Below are 17923 nucleotides of genomic sequence, written 5' to 3'. Positions count from 1 at the left end.
AGAATGGAAATGGCCAGATTCGATAATCATTGGTTAGTTTCTCAAACTCCATTCGGGTTAGTCAAAACTTTATTTCGATTTCGTGAACATGTAAGTTACGTTTTAGAAATATAATATGCACGTTTGAATCGGTGTATTCCCCAACATTTTTTCTCCAGCAACTGCCGCCTTCTCCCTATGAATGTGTTTATATATATCTATATCCCACAACAAGCAGCCCTTTATTTTTCCTCAATGACATGAAAAAGAATACCTAAATCAGCCAACGAATAGTGTGTCTATATATATTTTTTCCTCTGCCGTTTTCTTTGTGTGCATTTTCTGTGTGTGTGTATATATATATAAATATAGTAGGTTGCCCTTTTTCTTCCTCAAATTCAGCCCAACAAAAAGGTCCAATTAGTGGGATTTTATTCAAATTCAGCCATCAATTCGTTTTTTTTCTTAGAGTCCAAATGCCAACAAAACCTGTTGAATATTATTCCAATTCCAAGTCGACGCCCATTTCTATTTTCTTCTAATAATATGCTGCCAACTCTCCAAGTAAGATAATTTAGTCCTTCAATTTTCAACATGTGGAATATTATCTCCAATTTTTCATCCAATGGCCAATTATTCCTTTCAAATGTTTCAAAACGAGTTAAGACACTGAAACAAACGAAAAATAACCCAAATTAAATAGAAATTAATAATTTGACGACATAAAGTTGAGTAATATGGCCTAAATAAGTGTACAAAATTGCACTGTAAAATATGTGTGATGTTGCTCAAAAATATATTTAAAAATGCAAAACAGGTCTAACAAGTTATGTTGCTCAAATGTTGCCTTCTTTATTGAATGGGGCAAGATATCGAACATAAGTAAATGCAGGGTAGTAACATCCGGGAAGAATAAGATCGTTCTCTATTCTGATTAGCTCTTCCAGCATGTTATTATCCAAATTATATCTCAGGATCACTAGAGGAGTGCCCAGGAAAACAATGTTAGAGTTCGGATGGAAAGCAATAGGTCCAACCCATTTAGAATCCGGAGGGCCACAAGCTCTACATAGCATCAGACCACGAGTCAAATCATAAATATTGACGTTATACCTCAAAACCCATCTACCGAAGTTATCACAACCTTCCTTCTCAAATGACCAAATGTTCATCATGTTGCCGTCTTCGTTAGCATAGCATAGTTGTCCCTTCAGTACTCCAAGGCAACCTATCAGACCTTTGGACTGGCCAAATGTCAAAGGGAGCTCCGTTGCACACACACTGAATTCCTCAAGATCAATCTGTATAAGGTGCCAGGACAAAGATAACCGAAACAATGCACCATTGAAGTATGTCGAAGGCCGGAACCACACTTGTATACTTTCATATGGGTCCTGTTGTACTGAGTGTCTAGACCAACTCCCATTGCCCGAAGAGTATATGTGTAAAACTAGGCTCCTCTCCTTCATAATCCTTTCAAACCGGACAACTCTGTAACAAGTTGATTTAGATGGTTCAAACGCAAGTGCAGCATTAAGATATTCTTGTTGACTCCAACGGGGTCGAGGAATCAACACACACTGTTTGGTCAATGGATTAGAGACATAGTAATCAGAAGTAGTAGTATCAACAAATAAAAGCAAGCCATTACAGCAGTCAAGAAGGTCATCTGGTTGAGGCATAAACGGTAAACCATAAGAGCCAAGGCATTCCCCCCACCCAACGATCTGCCCTTTGCCATCGCCACTGCTTTCACCCTCTTCATTGAATGATGCATAATGCCCTAATTTTCTTTCTCGAGAATAATATTTCGGCAGGCTATCACCCGAAAAATAATATAATAAAGGGTGTTGTCGTGTTCTGGTGACGAATTGAAATTCCTTCTTAATGAGCTTCCAAGTACGAAAATACAGGCCAACAACATGCCTTGGACGCGCAGTGGGTGGAGATGACATAATCGGAATACAAAGTCGAGAAATCAAAAAGTAACACGGTTTGGACAGACACTTAAGTCTGACCAGAGGCTTATCCGGCACCCTACACAGTATTTCCATCAAAATATCTTCTGGTAAAACCAAAAATATTCCATAATTACTGTCCCTCCATTTGCTGCTGCTGCAGCTACGGATTATTGGTTGTAATGGACAGTTTAATTCCATAGTCTAGCGAATTCAGAAAACAGGAGCTATAATAACTTATATGTAATCAACTGGAACACAAATCCAAGCACATAAATAAATAATTAAAAACTTCGATTGCACCTTGACGATTTTATCAGATCCGGATTGCTTAGATTCGATCAGCTTTACTGGAAGACCAGAACTTTCAAGGGTTTCGATATTTTACAGTCCCTTTTCTGGGCAGCCGTTGAGAAATTTGGAAGATACCGCCACCGTTTCTGGAACGGACTAATTGAAGCGGACATAATTCTTATTCTTAAATCGGCAATAAAGTCCCCTTCGAAGCCCATAACGGGTTTGAGAATTTAGAAGTTGAAAGGGCAATAAATTTTGCTTTATTCACAAATGGTCCCTACTCTTTTGCCGGTAAGTGGAATTCGGACCTATAGTTTGAATCTTGGAATTGACGTGCCTAAATGAACTTTTCATCGTGGAAACAGTCGTTTTCGTCTATAGCCATTAGCCGTCTCATATCTCGAGTTTACATCTCAATGCGCCTCTTGACAATTATTATTCCAAAATTCTTTTGCCTTTGCTTGAGCCCCATATATATATATATATATTTTTTAAATACATTATTGAATAGTATTTGAACCTCATTTCAATCATGCCTTTTTCAATAAAACAATATTACACATAAATTCAATATTTTTTCCTATTTTTTATTAATACACTATTTAAAAATGCATTTTTGACAAAAATGGGGCTCAAATAAGGGCTTAATTCCCATACCCATTTTCAACAACATATTAACACACTAAAATATATTACACGTAAATTCAAAAAAAAATCTATTTTTTAACCACATTCTTTAAAAAAAAATAAAAAAAATCACTATTTAAAACATCAATTTTTCGAAATAATGGCCATCAGATAGGACCATAGTCCAAAATATAAATGCCAAACTAAATGATTTCAAAAGAGTGCTCTTGCTTTGACAGACTCATCGACTTAAATAACATTGTCAAGTCGTTATTTAAGGTAATTAAGACAACAGAAATAGAGATCTTATTCTATTTTAACAACTAGCAAGTTAAGGAAAATTAGTAAATAATAATCCATGTAAACTTAAATTCAATGCAAGTCTACAACAAAAAATAATTATTTCACCTCTATGCTTAATTTGATAAATAATTTTGCAACGATTACGGCAAAGTTTCATGAATATTCATCCAAATTTACTGTCGCATTACATATTATCATAAATGAAATTGAAAGAAATATTACAAAAATTGTAATTGAACATAAATCTTCATCAAATTAACAATTAATATACATTTTAATTCAATCTTGCGTATGAAATACTAACACAAGAAGAAAAGAAGACTGCAAAATTCAATTGATGAACAACTACGATTAAGACTACTTTAATACACCAAACCATTATATATTTAGTACTAACTATAGAAAATAGAAAATATTTAAGAATTTGTGTGGAGTAAAGAATCGATTTCACGACTAGGAAACATTAACTAAGCTAAGATTTTTATTTATTTATCTATTTTTAATAATGTCATATTGCAATACTTTAGCCAAAATTATTCCCATTGTAACCACTTTGTCAATCCCTAAAATCCTGGAGAATATTAACTAATACACTTAGGCTCTGTTTGATTGCAATATTTCCCATGGAAAATGTCATGTCTAAAGAAAATAATTTCCACCTTGACTGTTTGATTCACGTGTGAAAATGGAATTTGAATTTTTATGTACAAATATTTAAAGCACGTTTTTAGCCAATTCCATGGAAAACGAATTCTTATAGGTATGGTGATTTTTTGTTTTCCAATTTAGGTGTAATTCCTTTTCCTTTTCCTCCTTCACAATCAAACGGGGCCTTAGATAGTTTGTTAATTATTGTTTTCCTAAAATAAGTCACAAGGTATTCACGTATCCATGCAATTTGATTGTCGTGTTAATAGTAATATAGTAATTTATTACAAGGGAAAATTTCATAATAATTTTAAAACATATGGTTTCAAATTTAACAAACTTGTAAGAATTTCAAAAGTCGTAATAAATTATATTTGTATCCATATAATTTATGGGCCCGTTTAGTACACATTTTTTTCAAAATGCATTTTTCTCTCTCTTCTTTTTAACCACACATTATTCATTAAAATAATATTACACGTAAATCAAAAACTTTTTCTTATTTTTCAACCACACATTTTCGATCAATTTACTATTCCAAAATACATTTTACATAAAAATGGCTCACAAACACCTTCTATATATTATTATGACTTATATTTAGAAATATTATAGGCTAATTTAGGATATTATCATATAAAAAAAATATAGCAATAAGTTTTTATTTTAATTGTTTACGATTTCTTTCACCATCTAAAGTTTTTCACTTTCAAAATTACAATATCAAAGTCACGTGAATATGATCAATTTTCTGTCACCTCCAACAAATTTTCAGAGTTTTCCACTTTCCAATGATATTATCACATGAATGTCAACAATTTTCCACCTTCAAAGTCACAATATCGTCATCAATTTAATTGGACCTATGTATTTATGTGACTAAGAAATGTCATATTCTTCAATTGTGATCTATGAGTTTATATTACTGTGACGTGTTTTGATAAATGATTGTGATCTATAAATAATGTGATTGTAACTAAACACGATGTCTGATTGTGAAGTAATTTATATGTGATCTATTTTTTTTTTACAAGGTGTCCTATTCTAGACTAATCCTTGGGTCTGTGATCCGGCCCCTCTTTGATGTGGATTGTGACTTACTTTGTTTTACCGTGGTTTTTATCTAAGAATTTATTACCTTGTTAACTATGAATTTTTTTGTCTTTGACATGTTATGTTATATAAATGTGATATATTATCTCGTGTGACTATGATCAGTTATGTTATCTAATTGGAACCTATGCATATACATTCATGTAACCTCTAAAATTCTTGTGATTGTGACTCAAATTATAATGTTTGTTGGTGACTTACTATTGTTTTGGTATTTTGGCAGCAATGGTCTATATTTACATTGGCATATACTAGGGAGGTCATACATGAGTGAGACCCATTATAACTTTCAAATTGTCACCTATTACGATTTTCAGTGTAAATATGATTTATTTCATTTTATGACTGTATTTGTGACTGTCATGCCTAATATATTCCAAGTTTCAAGTTTGAATGTACAATTTAAAAATGTGATCGGAAACATGTCTTTGAAAATTGCGATATGTTTAGAGAAGTAACCAAAGAACATCTAGTCAAAGTCCACAAAATAGTAAATTGGCAAGTTAATGATTCTAAAAAGTAGTCATCTTACTAATTGGAACCTATGCATATACATTCATGTAACCTCTAAAATTCTTGTGATTGTGACTCAAATTATAATGTTTGTTGGTGACTTACTATTGTTTTGGTATTTTGGCAGCAATGGTCTATATTTACATTGGCATATACTAGGGAGGTCATACATGAGTGAGACCCATTATAACTTTCAAATTGTCACCTATTACGATTTTCAGTGTAAATATGATTTATTTCATTTTATGACTGTATTTGTGACTGTCATGCCTAATATATTCCAAGTTTCAAGTTTGAATGTACAATTTAAAAATGTGATCGGAAACATGTCTTTGAAAATTGCGATATGTTTAGAGAAGTAACCAAAGAACATCTAGTCAAAGTCCACAAAATAGTAAATTGGCAAGTTAATGATTCTAAAAAGTAGTCATCTTATAATTTAGAGTTGACCTTTGAAAAGTAAATTGACAAGTTAATTGTGAGGTGACTGCTGTAGAGATATTACATCAATCTATCATTCAGGAGATCTTGTACGAAATATCCTTTGAAAGAGGTGAAACAAAAAGATGTCATTGAGAGGCTAATCATCTCGAATTTACCCTACAACAGATTACGACACCTTATCTTATACCATGAAAGATCAATCTCTACATGGCACATTAAAAAAAGATGGTGTATCACTTCAACAACCTGTATCATATGGCCTATGTTAGGCTAGTTAGGCCAGGTAGAAGAGTGACACGGAGTGCTTGTTTTATCATGCTTGCTGATTGGCTATCACATGATCCATACCTGAAGTTTTAGGTATAACATCATTTTTTTATTTTAGAATTATTATTATTTGTCATTATCAAAACTAGATCAAGATTTCCACTGTAGTTCATCAATCCATCCGTTTGTTACCGTTTTCCTTTCACATTTTTACTATTCGTATCTTTCAGTAGGAAACGAAAATAGAGATCTCCAGAAAATTATATCCACGCATAAGCACATTGTAGTAAAGCCCAGGAAAAATGTAAATTTCATATCTTTAGCCTAATAAAAGAAGAAAACACATACCGAAATAAACCCTAATCCACAATTCGATTTTCCGAATTGCCATCACTGCCATTGATTGTAAACAATCACCACCAGAATTGCAACCACAAACACCACCCTCCTAATGTGGTTGTAGCCAAAACTTCTGAGTCAAACATTGGTCTTCTTCACCACCAATCTACTAATCTTCTCTAGTTTGACTACCTTTGATCACTGTAAAATCGTACATCTATGAGTGGCTTTGCATCCGAGAGCGGTAATCGCACCCCTGGCTTGTTTGGTGGAAATGTGTCTCAGGTAATATGAGTTTGTTTAGTTGATGGTAAGTCTTTGGTATATATGTAGGTTAACAATCAAAATCTAAGTTTTGCTTTATTGAAATAGGTTATTATTTGAAAAGATAAACAAATTTGAGTTTCTTCTTAGTTACTAGTACGAACAATTTCAATTAAAAAAAAATAAACATATGCTTATTTCTTTTGTTATTTTTGAATAGAAAACATGTTCAATAACTATATTTCTCCCAAGAAAAAGTTGTCTAATCTAATTTAGCTGAAGCTTAAACCATTATCACCATCTTTTATATACCTTAGTCTCGATGGAACAGAATGATGAGCGTTAGGCTAAAATGTTTGGCACTCACTCATAGAGACTTTAGTTCTTGTCTAACCCACTGACATTCATTTGCTTACCAATTAGGAGCCGATGGAGATGACATTAAGGTTGAACTCTTTGGCGATCGATACCATGATAGAACATGTCTTTTCTTACATCATTCCCACCAATATGCTTGCAATTCTAATTAAGAAGTAGAGGAAAGTAAAAGACTTTGAAATTGAGTACCTCAAAGATACCTCAAAATGCGAAGCATGGCATCCCAATGGACTGTGGTAGGCGAGGTAACAATCTGACTCACTATATGAACAATATGTGCAATATCTAGACTAGTAATGATGAAATAAATCAAGCTACCGATAACAATACGATATAAACTATGGTATGATAATGGAGAATTATTAGAAGAAGAGTACCGAACATTAGGCTTAAGAGGCATATCAACAGTCTAATTATCAGTAAGACATGTGAGTTACAATATATCGGTAATGTACTTTGACTAAAAAAGAAGATAACCTTTTTGAGAAGATGTAACTTGAATACCCAAAGAGTAACGGAGTAAACAAAAATCTTTCACAGCAAAAAAGAGCCTTTAGTGCTACAATTCGCATTAGAATTTCACCAGTAATAATCATGTCATCAACAAATAAATAGAGCAAAACATGATTGATGGTTGTACATCTGTGAAATAAAGCTAAATCATGATGACTAGGATGGAAACAAAGTGAAGTAATCATAGTAGAAAACTTTTCAAACCAAGCTTGAGGTGCCTATTTGAGATCATAAAGAGCTTTTCGAAGTTTTCAACCTTCACCAAATTGATGAAAAACACCATGATAGGGAACCATATAAATTTCTTCCTAAGGATCTCCATTCAAGAAGGCATTTTTAACATCCATTTAAGATATACTTCATCGAACAAATAGAGGTATTAAAATAATGGGAACAATCGTCATTTTTGCAACAAATGAAAAAGTCTTATCATAATCTATACCATACTTTTGAGAATACCCTTTAGCAACTAATCCGGTTTTATATCTTTTAATAGATCCATCTAACTTGATATTGATTTTATAGACCCAATGAGAACCAACTGCTCATTTTCTTGCCGGTAAACATATCGAGTCTTAAGTATGCGTTTGATGTAGAACATTATACTCCTCAATCGAAGTCTCTTGCCGAAGGTAACAAAGTGCCTCTATACATGATAAAGGCTCCGAAAGATGATGAACAAAAGCTGAAAAGAAAACGATGGTCCATGTCAACACCTTTGATTTTGGCTTTCACACTACACGTTGCACTGTTGCCACCATCTGACCTGAATCGGTTACTACTATGGTTTTGACAGCATAGAATCACGAAACCCTTCTTGCCGTACTGGAGCCATAGAAAGGACAGAGTTCAGTGGACCTTAACAATAAAAATGAGAAAGCTTTTTAACAAGATAAGCTATTTTATTCAATTATTTTTTAATTTTCCATTTAGGAGTTGGAGCTTGATCGATTATCCCTATGGTTAATTTTTATTAGATTACGTAATGACTAGCAACAATCTAGCGCTTTTCCAGACCCAAAAAAGGAAAAGAAGTGATATATATTAATCTCTCTGTGATGCTCGAAATCTATATTATAGGGGGGGGAAAGGTTATGTTTTCCACTCATTGCTATTTGAACCAATTTCTATGCGGATTAGTGTCAATTGAGATCACAAACTATTATAGTTGGGATGTAGAACCCTCAATTGGATGGTTTTAGAATAAATAACAATGGATGCATAATGTTTTTAATAAAGAGAATAATACCATCTAGCATCAATTGTGCTAGAACAATAGTTATAGTAAAACCATATTTGACAAGTTCTGTATCGTCACCTAGATTAATATTTATCGTCAACGAGGTTGAATGGCATTTCTTCTTGTCGGCTAGTTCTCTCATTTTTTAGCCTTTTCTATTTTTGTATTTACGTAGATGAAGAATTTGGCGTGAAATTGGACTTGCTCTTTCCTTTCAGAAGATTTTAGCCTAGTTTATTATTATCGTGGACATGCCAAAGTCTTAAATTTAAATTGGGCAGCAGAATTGCATGAAAAGCTATAGAGAGATCAATACCAAGCCAGAGAAGGAGAGGATATTGATTGTGCATGTATGTGATCTAATATAAAATCAAAAATTAAAATGACTAGGAAAAGAATGTATTCTACTCGAGTAAGAGGGTGAATTTTGCTTTTCTTTGCAAGCACATCAAATGAAAAGTTCAATTTTTGAAGCACAAACTGTTCCTAACATGGAATGCTACTAAAGAAGATCAGTTCCCCTTTTAGCTTAATCAAAATCCGTCCTTAGTCCAACTATACCACGCCATATAATTTTCACATGCACGAGGAGCATGAGCATGGTTTTCTCAAAAATCTTCTCGCATATCTCCCACCTTCCTCTTGGCTTGAGAAGCCAGTCGAGCATCTCTCTCCCGCTCAAACTCTCGATAGTCTGAACGCTGCAAGAAAGAGACTCTATCTAGATACTGATTTGAACTTTTCTTGTAAGCATCCAGTTCTTCTTCCAGGCCTTTGTTTTCTTCCTTGAACTCGCCCCAATCCTTCTTCGTTTTATCAAGTACACTAAGTTTTTGTTTCTTCTTGATTTGTTCAAGAACAGCATCAACAGCAGAAACCGAACTGGCTGTGCCTTTACCTTTATCAGAGGCCTCTTTTGAGGTAGAATCAACAAATTTTCTCACTTCGACTTCCTCGCCAGCAAAGTCCCGAACTTCAGAAATCTGCTAAAGTACCAGATATAAAAATATTAATGTAACTGTATATTCGTCATAATCAAGCAGCTGACCCTCAAAATGTCTCACAATATCAGAGCTTCTGAAATTGGACAAGTAACCAACTGCTACAGTCATTTGAAGATTGTCCAAACAAGTTACACTATTCTAGTGAAAAATGCTTTATTCATCACCAAATTAAATAAATGCCATAAACTCATATAAGACCGAAACAAAAACTAGTGCCAAGAATTCAATTGACACGAATTGAATTGCTACACTAGAAGGAAAACCATTAGAGCGAAAATTAAATCTGATAAGAATTAGCTGCACAGCAATAAAGTTCACCTCAATTTTCCCCCTGCCGACAGCAGCTAAAGCAGCAGCATCCTTAACTGCTGAAAGAGCAGCTGCAGCAAGTTTCTTTGCCTCATCACTGGCACCGTTCTGACTGATGCTAGGACACTTTGCTGAAACATCTTGGCCAGGTGATGACATCGTTTTTGGTGCCAATCCCAAAGATGTCATCCAGCTCTGGAAAAAAGCATGTTAACGTTCAGTATATGCTCAACATAAGAGTATATTTCAAATATATTGAAATGGAGAGGCTGCTCACTGGAGATGACATCTTTTGGGAAGTCCTTTGGGAAGTTTTATTGGCAGTAGAGCTGCGCTTTTCTAAGATGGATTTAAGAGTTTTATTGGAAACTCCTTTGTTCATCTGTTGCCACACAGCATTCACCCGAGCTTTCCTTTCTGATATCACAAAAATGCACATAAACTCAGTGTGGTAGTGTTCAATACTTGGACATTAAAATCAATAGTAAGCATAACAACAGACTACCAAACAGAAGCAAGAAGCATACTGGAGGAAAACACAAAGCAGTAAATAAGGAACCTCCATGCTTCCTACCAGTTTCTTCATGCTCTGCCTGTGAGATGGCAGCTTGTTGAGCTTCTTGTTGGGATTCAGCACTCAGCTCATCCATCTTTTCTAAACTACCTGAAACAAAGTCTAGAACATTTAGCAGAGGAAGAAAATGGAAGAACACAAACATGCATAATATCACTGGATTCACTGCATGCATAATATCACAAACTTACAGTGAAGTCTTATTAAATACTCCAGTAGAAATACAGCTGCAGCACTTCATGCTACAGTTACTACTCAGAAAAAAGAAACTAAGGGAAAGACAAGTACATCATGAAACTAAAAGCATGATAACATAAATAAACTATATGTCCAGTGGCCTTTGATAAACTATATACGCTCCAAGGAAATGACAAACACTGCAAGGGACAGCAGATGGGACCTTAAATTAAAACAAGTTGATGGCAGAAGTGTGATTGGGTATATTTCCAGTTTAAAGATCCCTTCCCAAATTCAGCTAGTGTTCTTGTCCATATTGAGGAAATAATAAGCATATGTTGGTCTAGTATTAGCCGGAAAACCTCCGAACATGTCAGTAGTAAAAAGTTGAGTACTGGTTAAATACACATGATGTTGAAGAAGCTGATGACTCTTGTACCTTATGTGAACACCATATCATTCAGAAAGGGAATCGACNCTGGTTAAATACACATGATGTTGAAGAAGCTGATGACTCTTGTACCTTATGTGAACACCATATCATTCAGAAAGGGAATCGACTAGGAGAAAAATTGTTATACCACTAGAACATGATAACATATATCCTCCGAATGGGTTATCTTTCCTGCCACCCAGTTTGTACAGACACAAAAACGTGTAAAACTAAACCCATCAGTTCTAGCCTATGCCTATGGACCATTAAACTATGACACTTGCACTTTTCATCCATACCACAAGAAAAGCAAGCATATCCCAAAATACAGTTTTGAAAACCTGTTATAAAGTAACATTTCCCTCAAGTATCCCATTTGCTGTCTGAATATAAGACTGAAACTCCCATATTATGCCTAGATATTGATCCCTAGCAATAAGAGCACATTCATAATAAAGACTAGATGTAAGAAGAAAATGATAATCTACCAAATAACAAAGCATTGAGAGCTGCATGAAGAAAAGCATTTGCAATTCATCCCACAAATTTCTGAAGTCTGGAGGACTAATATTAAATGAGGCCAGCAAATAATTTCCTACATTTTCAACTAGCATCCCACCTCATTACCGCCAAGTACAAATACATGCAACAGAAACCAATTAAAATAACACTGAGGCTGAAAACCATCTTGTGTCTGTTTAAGTGGACTGAACACTATTATTCACATTATCCCTGCAACCCCAGATAGTATGGAAATAACATGCAGCATATAGACTTTAATCTCTATATGCAAAGTTTTAAACAGAATGATTAGAATTTCTATAGTTGGGTCCAAAAATTCATAAAACTGTTCCAAGAAAGAACACGGAATTGCAAATGCCTTGTGAAAGAGATTTAAAAATTTGCACAGTAGCTAGTGTGCATATGAAAAATATATGCGTGTACCCCTAGAAGGAAAGTTTTAGTTCTTGGTCAAGTTCTTTAATTTCAAAGGGGTTACCATATACCTTTTACAGGGTTTATGATATGTAGAAGGAAAGTTTTTGTTCCTGCTCCTGTTCTTTAGTTCAAAGGTTATATTGTTATATAAGCTATTTCATTTATATACATGGCAAGTCAAAATGTCTGTCATATAATCATGCAGAAATTGCAATAGTATAGAAACAAGTGAGGTAAGCGATGATTTTTCAATTCTCTACTCGGTAATCTAGTATGTGTTGATTAGATATCGTCAACACGAGAAAGAATCCAACAACGTTTGGAAATCAATTTTTGATGTTGAAAACCGAGGAAAATAAAGCAAAAAAATACAAGGAAAGAGAACCCAGAACTGAACTCTAAAAAATGGCATAAACCAAACAACGAAATTGCCAGTCACAATAGAAAGGAGGAAAAAACAAAAAATGAGCGAACAAGAATACCCATTCCCCTGCCCCTCGCCCTTCCCCTCTCACAGGGATTTCGGTCCTGGGTATCACCGATCACAAACAATTTTGGTAAAATAAATTCTAAGGAGCCAGAAGAAGAGAAATGGCAATAAGGCTGGACGGAATCTTAGATCGAGGTTGTGTTGAAATTAAATCATTCACAACAATCAAATCGAATGAAAAATCAACAAATAAAGCGTTTTAAAAAAATAATAATAATAATAATAGAAGAAAGAATCTGGTATTACCTCCCAAGTTTGATAAACAATAGATCTTGTAGAAATCACTGCAACACAAGATCAAACTGCTGCCAAGAGGGTTATGATGACGTATTCCTTTTTCCCTCCCCTTCAAAGTGAATCTTTCCCAATTTTTAGTGCAATCCCAAAGAAAAACCCATAGCCTCTTGCCCCCTTCTATTTGTCTATCAATAAAAACAGGCCTTTGTTTTTTACACTTACGGGTTAAGGCGGCAAGACTGGTCTTATTTTTATTTTTATTTATTTATTATTATTATTATTTTTTTTTTTTACTCAGATATACGAACTTCTCCCGTCTAATGCAAAGAAGTGACAGCCTTTTTCCCCGATTCGCTATCCGGGTAGATTCGGATGTGATCACAGCTTATACACATTTAAAACGGACATTCGAAATACAATTTTCTTCCTTATAGACTTCCCTTTATAACATGCGGATAGGACTCTCGAAGGAGCGACAAAACGTATCATAACTTTACCTCCATAGCACATCTCTCTTCCAATATAAATGTTGTCTTTTAACTAGTACGGGGATTCGAACCTCCGATACTTTATAGAGAATCCTCGTACTTTTATCACTACGTCATGCCCGTGGAGGTAGACTAGCTTTTAATTGGACTACACATGATATTGGCCAATTTGTGGAACAAGGTTCACTACTTTTGCACATTATAACCTCTCTCTTTTCGTCAAATTCTAATCTTTCATTAATTAATCAATCTCGTTCTATGTTGATAACTTCTATCAACATATTTATTTTGTGTGTTTTAAAATGAGAAAAACACATTTTGTCAAACTTTTATATTTATTTATTTTTTTTTTTTCAATAATACGATGAGTAAATAAATCATTTTACTTTATTTCAACTAATTTTTTGGAGAGAAAGCATTATTAATAATTGCTACGTACATAAATGGTACAATGAAAAAGAGTCATTTAGTACTGTAATTGCCAAATGAAACTGATGCAATTACCCATACCACAAAAGTGGATTATCACAATCTAGAAAAATTATTTGGTTTAATGGATCAATTTGGACATTACAAAAGAGTACTTATGGATCGGTCAAAATATTACAATAGAGTATGTCTATAAGCATCAAACAAGTGATAAATATGTGTCCATCCCGTTATGATTTATGTTCGCTAATCCGAATAAGATACTGTAGATGCACGGGTCATGAATACGTAATAATTTGATGAAAGTTAATAATTTGATTAGGAGTGTGGAATCCCATATAAGATCGGTTTATTGTCTTCATTAGGTTTAATAATTTTAATTAACTACTTAAATAAAATGGAACTGACAGAAACACACACACAAATTTATCAGTTTTAACGTTTGCGTTACCCGATGAAAACTATCTATTTGGACGACAAAAGGATATGCCGTAGGCACGCGATGCAAATGGAAGAGAGTTCTTTTGAAATAATTAAACCCATTAATCATGTACCACATGTCGTAGCATTCGTCCTTTTTTTACGGGGTAAGAACATCTATAAGAAATTCTCTATATATAAAGAATGATTTATGCAAAATAAAAAATTTCTTTAAATTTAGAGAACAAACTCTGTATACACTCCAACAATGATCTCCATTTTTATTCTTTATTTTATTTTTTTAATGAACATTTATTGATTTTTCTCATCTCTTATTTGACATTATTTTTTTTATATGTTAATGGTTAATCAACTAAAATGGGATTTGAACAATTTAAATTTTAGATTATTGAAAATTATAAGTTATCGAAAACAATTATTATTAATTAAGAATAGAGAATGAAATTGTTTCTTCAAATTTGAAGAGTCAAACCATTATTTAAAAAAAATTTAAAATAGAATCTCTTGACACTTATTTTTAAATATTGATTCTCTAAAATAGAGAATATTTTGTATTTAAAAAGTCGATTAAAAATGTTTTAAGTACACTACGTTTGCTGAATCAAAGTATGACACATTCAATTGATCCTATATCAAATACTTGATAATGTCAAGCTTATAACCTCAACCGATGTTTGGGAAGCAACCTTGTTATTTATTTATTTGCTAATGGTACAAAGGAAAATATTAGTTAGAGAGAGTGTAGAAAAGATCCAATATTCATTAACAATCATCCTACTATTATCAAATATTTGACATTAGTATCAACTATATCTTATTTAAACATTTATTAATATAGCGAAGTAAGCGTGTTTTCATTGGGACATTACCTTGTTAATTCAAAACCATGATCAAAAAAATAATGAAGAATCAAGAATACAGTAACCAAGTAATGAACACGACATGCTGCAATCAAAATGTAACTGAATGAATTATTATAAAATTTTCCATATCGATTGGAAGAGAAATCGATCAACCAATACAAGTCTATATGAGAATGCAAATCATTAGTCATTATACGTACCAGTAGTTTCCATCACCGGGAATTATGCAACAGAGCAATAGAGCTCTTAGGATCAAAATAAACTCTAGCACAAATCCGACGTACATTTAAAAAAGGAGATTTGATATTTGAACTAGGAAGATCAGTTTTCCTTTTTCTAAGAAATAAAGAAATTCAAACATAAAAATCTGCAGACAAGACTCATTGTTCCATTATTTTGCCTGCGGGTGAGATGCAATGAAGTCAACGGCAAGATTGATGGAGTTGATTTTGTCTGCTTCATTGTCCGGAATCTCAAATCCAAACTCTTCTTCGAGAGCCATCACAATTTCGACCGTGTCTAAGCTATCTAACCCGAGATCATTCTGGAAATGCGCATTTGGGGTAACCTGAAACAAATATGAAAACGTTAGAAACTAATTCCTATATCAACATAATTTAAGAAGTGGAAGCATTTTGCAAATTCAGCTAGTAAATATGTGAATAATAAACATATAAAGTAGATGAGGAAAACATAAAATGCTTGCAACCATTTCATATTTTTGCATCATCGTGTTTCTGCAATCCACCAACACCACCCTCCAATCACCAGCCACAACCAGCCCACCCTGTCTCAAGTCCCACATCCAAACCAAACCAACCCGTGTAAAGGAAACTACAAACTCATCTAGTAGGGAACAAAGATGTATGTCTTGCAAGATTTAACATAAATCAAATGAAGGTAGTTCTTTCGTTTGCTTTATCACATATTTGGCACATTGACTCCATGACATTTTGTATCACAGAGAAAATAAAGTTTAAGCCATCATATAACACACAGCAAACCTGATAAAAGGTATCAATTCATCACAGACCAGACATCCAGATTTTCCATTCTGCTTATAACAGCAAAAGTATCATGATTTTTATGCAGGATCATTTCCAATTAAATGATTGAATCTATTCTCGGGGAAGGTATTTATCCCAACAAAGAAGGAAAATAGTGGATCTACTACTGCCTACTTTGTCTGTTTTAGTGGAATCATTAGAACTTCACAAAGATCATATAAAGCTAATTGGAGTGAGGAATCAAAACACAACCGCCACTCAACTACCAACAACTACACAAGCATCCAACTAGTTATAACTTGTAGATGTGGTGAATGTATTTTATTGGTGGTGATGTTGAACACTCATGGTAGTGATGATAGTGTTAGTAAAGGAAACAATGGTTAAAAGGCATATCATGTGAGGATGGGAGTACAATTCTTTTTCCATGCTTGCTCTCCTGCTCTAGCCATCAAATAAAGAAAATCCGACTTCCTACCTAGTCCAGGCATCCGGAGCCTAGTCACAACCAAAACTGCATTCCAGACTTATTAATTTTTTTCCCATATGTTTCTCACCCTACATTTCAGCATCTAAAAGGATATTGAACGTGTGTTGATATTCTCCAGTATAATAAACACATCCACTTCTTCACAAGTTTTCAGAGGGTAAGTTGGGGCTATATACTCTTCGATTCTATTAAAAATTGCAAGATGCATGGAGCCTAGCAAAACATATAATTATATTGGCACATATTCATTTGTTTTCACTCCTACATATGGAACACCATATGCAATGAGGGAATGGCTTAGGGAAAACCAGTTTAATCTAACTAAAGGATCAATAAAATGGTAAAACATTTGGGATGAGAAACTTTTGCTTGTAGTGTCAGTAACTTGCTCCTGCAGTTGCACACAATTTCCAAGCAATCATCTATTCCCCATATATTATGGGATTGCAACCTTTAACTCGACATGAACAAAGTTACTACTTTACCCACACATATTACAGCATAACCAACCAGAAAATAGAAACCCTAATTTTCTCAAAAACCTTAAACATAAGCAAACACCAATATATCACCTCAGCTATAATGATAATTGCATCAATTGCAGCATCAATTCCCCTTATGCATATCAAAAGCGGACCACTCTCAACATTTAACTATAATAATTACTCTTAACCCCAAATATATATCCAAACCCACAAGATTCAAATACCAAAAACTGTTCGAACCAATAAATCCTAATGTTTCCAATAAACCCCTAATTCTTTTAAGCCACTATAATCATTCTATTAATTCGTAATATATCATGTTACCTTAGAGGGATCGACTTTCTGGAAATTTTTCACGCAATTGAGAACACGATCCATGACCTCAGACTTGTCAAGGAATGAGCCCTTCACTTCCGCACATAAGTGGCGGCTGCTGATGAGCCGCGACAGCGCCCCACGGAGGCCGGCTCCAGGGTTTTGAAGTGGCACGGAATGAGTATTCACCCTCAGGTACTTGAGTAATGCGTTCCTCGCCGCCATTCCTCTGCCAAAAGAGAGAGCTCGAAAGAAACAAACTAGGAGAAGAAGTGGGTTTAACCTGATAATGATTTTTCACTAAAATGGGTAGTAGACTAGAGTGTGGGTTGCAGTCTAAAAAATTGGGATTTTATGTC

At 34.0% G+C, this 17923-nt stretch overlaps 3 protein-coding genes across 3 annotated transcripts; all 3 read right to left on the bottom strand.

Annotated features, from left to right (window-relative positions):
- Positions 1-692: 692 nt before the first annotated feature.
- LOC111405359 lies at positions 693-2437 on the bottom strand. Its single transcript, XM_023034194.1, has 2 exons — positions 2241-2437; positions 693-2141 (listed from the first exon to the last, which is right to left on the bottom strand). The coding sequence occupies exon 2, from the start codon at positions 2136-2138 to the stop codon at positions 816-818; it is 1323 nt and encodes a 440-aa protein (XP_022889962.1). The 5' UTR covers positions 2139-2141; positions 2241-2437; the 3' UTR covers positions 693-815.
- A 6811-nt stretch (positions 2438-9248) lies between these two features.
- On the bottom strand, positions 9249-13291 carry LOC111405358 (craniofacial development protein 1). Its single transcript, XM_023034193.1, has 5 exons — positions 13056-13291; positions 10756-10860; positions 10474-10613; positions 10206-10391; positions 9249-9869 (listed from the first exon to the last, which is right to left on the bottom strand). Exons 2-5 carry the CDS (start codon positions 10844-10846, stop codon positions 9492-9494), a joined length of 795 nt encoding a protein of 264 aa, XP_022889961.1. The 5' UTR covers positions 10847-10860; positions 13056-13291; the 3' UTR covers positions 9249-9491.
- Positions 13292-15350: 2059 nt separating this feature from the next.
- On the bottom strand, positions 15351-17907 carry LOC111405357 (acyl carrier protein 2, mitochondrial). Its single transcript, XM_023034192.1, has 2 exons — positions 17574-17907; positions 15351-15835 (listed from the first exon to the last, which is right to left on the bottom strand). Exons 1-2 carry the CDS (start codon positions 17787-17789, stop codon positions 15659-15661), a joined length of 393 nt encoding a protein of 130 aa, XP_022889960.1. The 5' UTR covers positions 17790-17907; the 3' UTR covers positions 15351-15658.
- Between the last annotated feature and the right edge of the window lie 16 nt (positions 17908-17923).

The sequence above is a fragment of the Olea europaea genome, chromosome 12, assembly GCF_002742605.1.
Source record: "Olea europaea var. sylvestris chromosome 12, O_europaea_v1, whole genome shotgun sequence".
Lineage (NCBI taxonomy): Eukaryota > Viridiplantae > Streptophyta > Magnoliopsida > Lamiales > Oleaceae > Olea > Olea europaea.
This window is presented reverse-complemented; position numbering and strand designations above follow the sequence as displayed.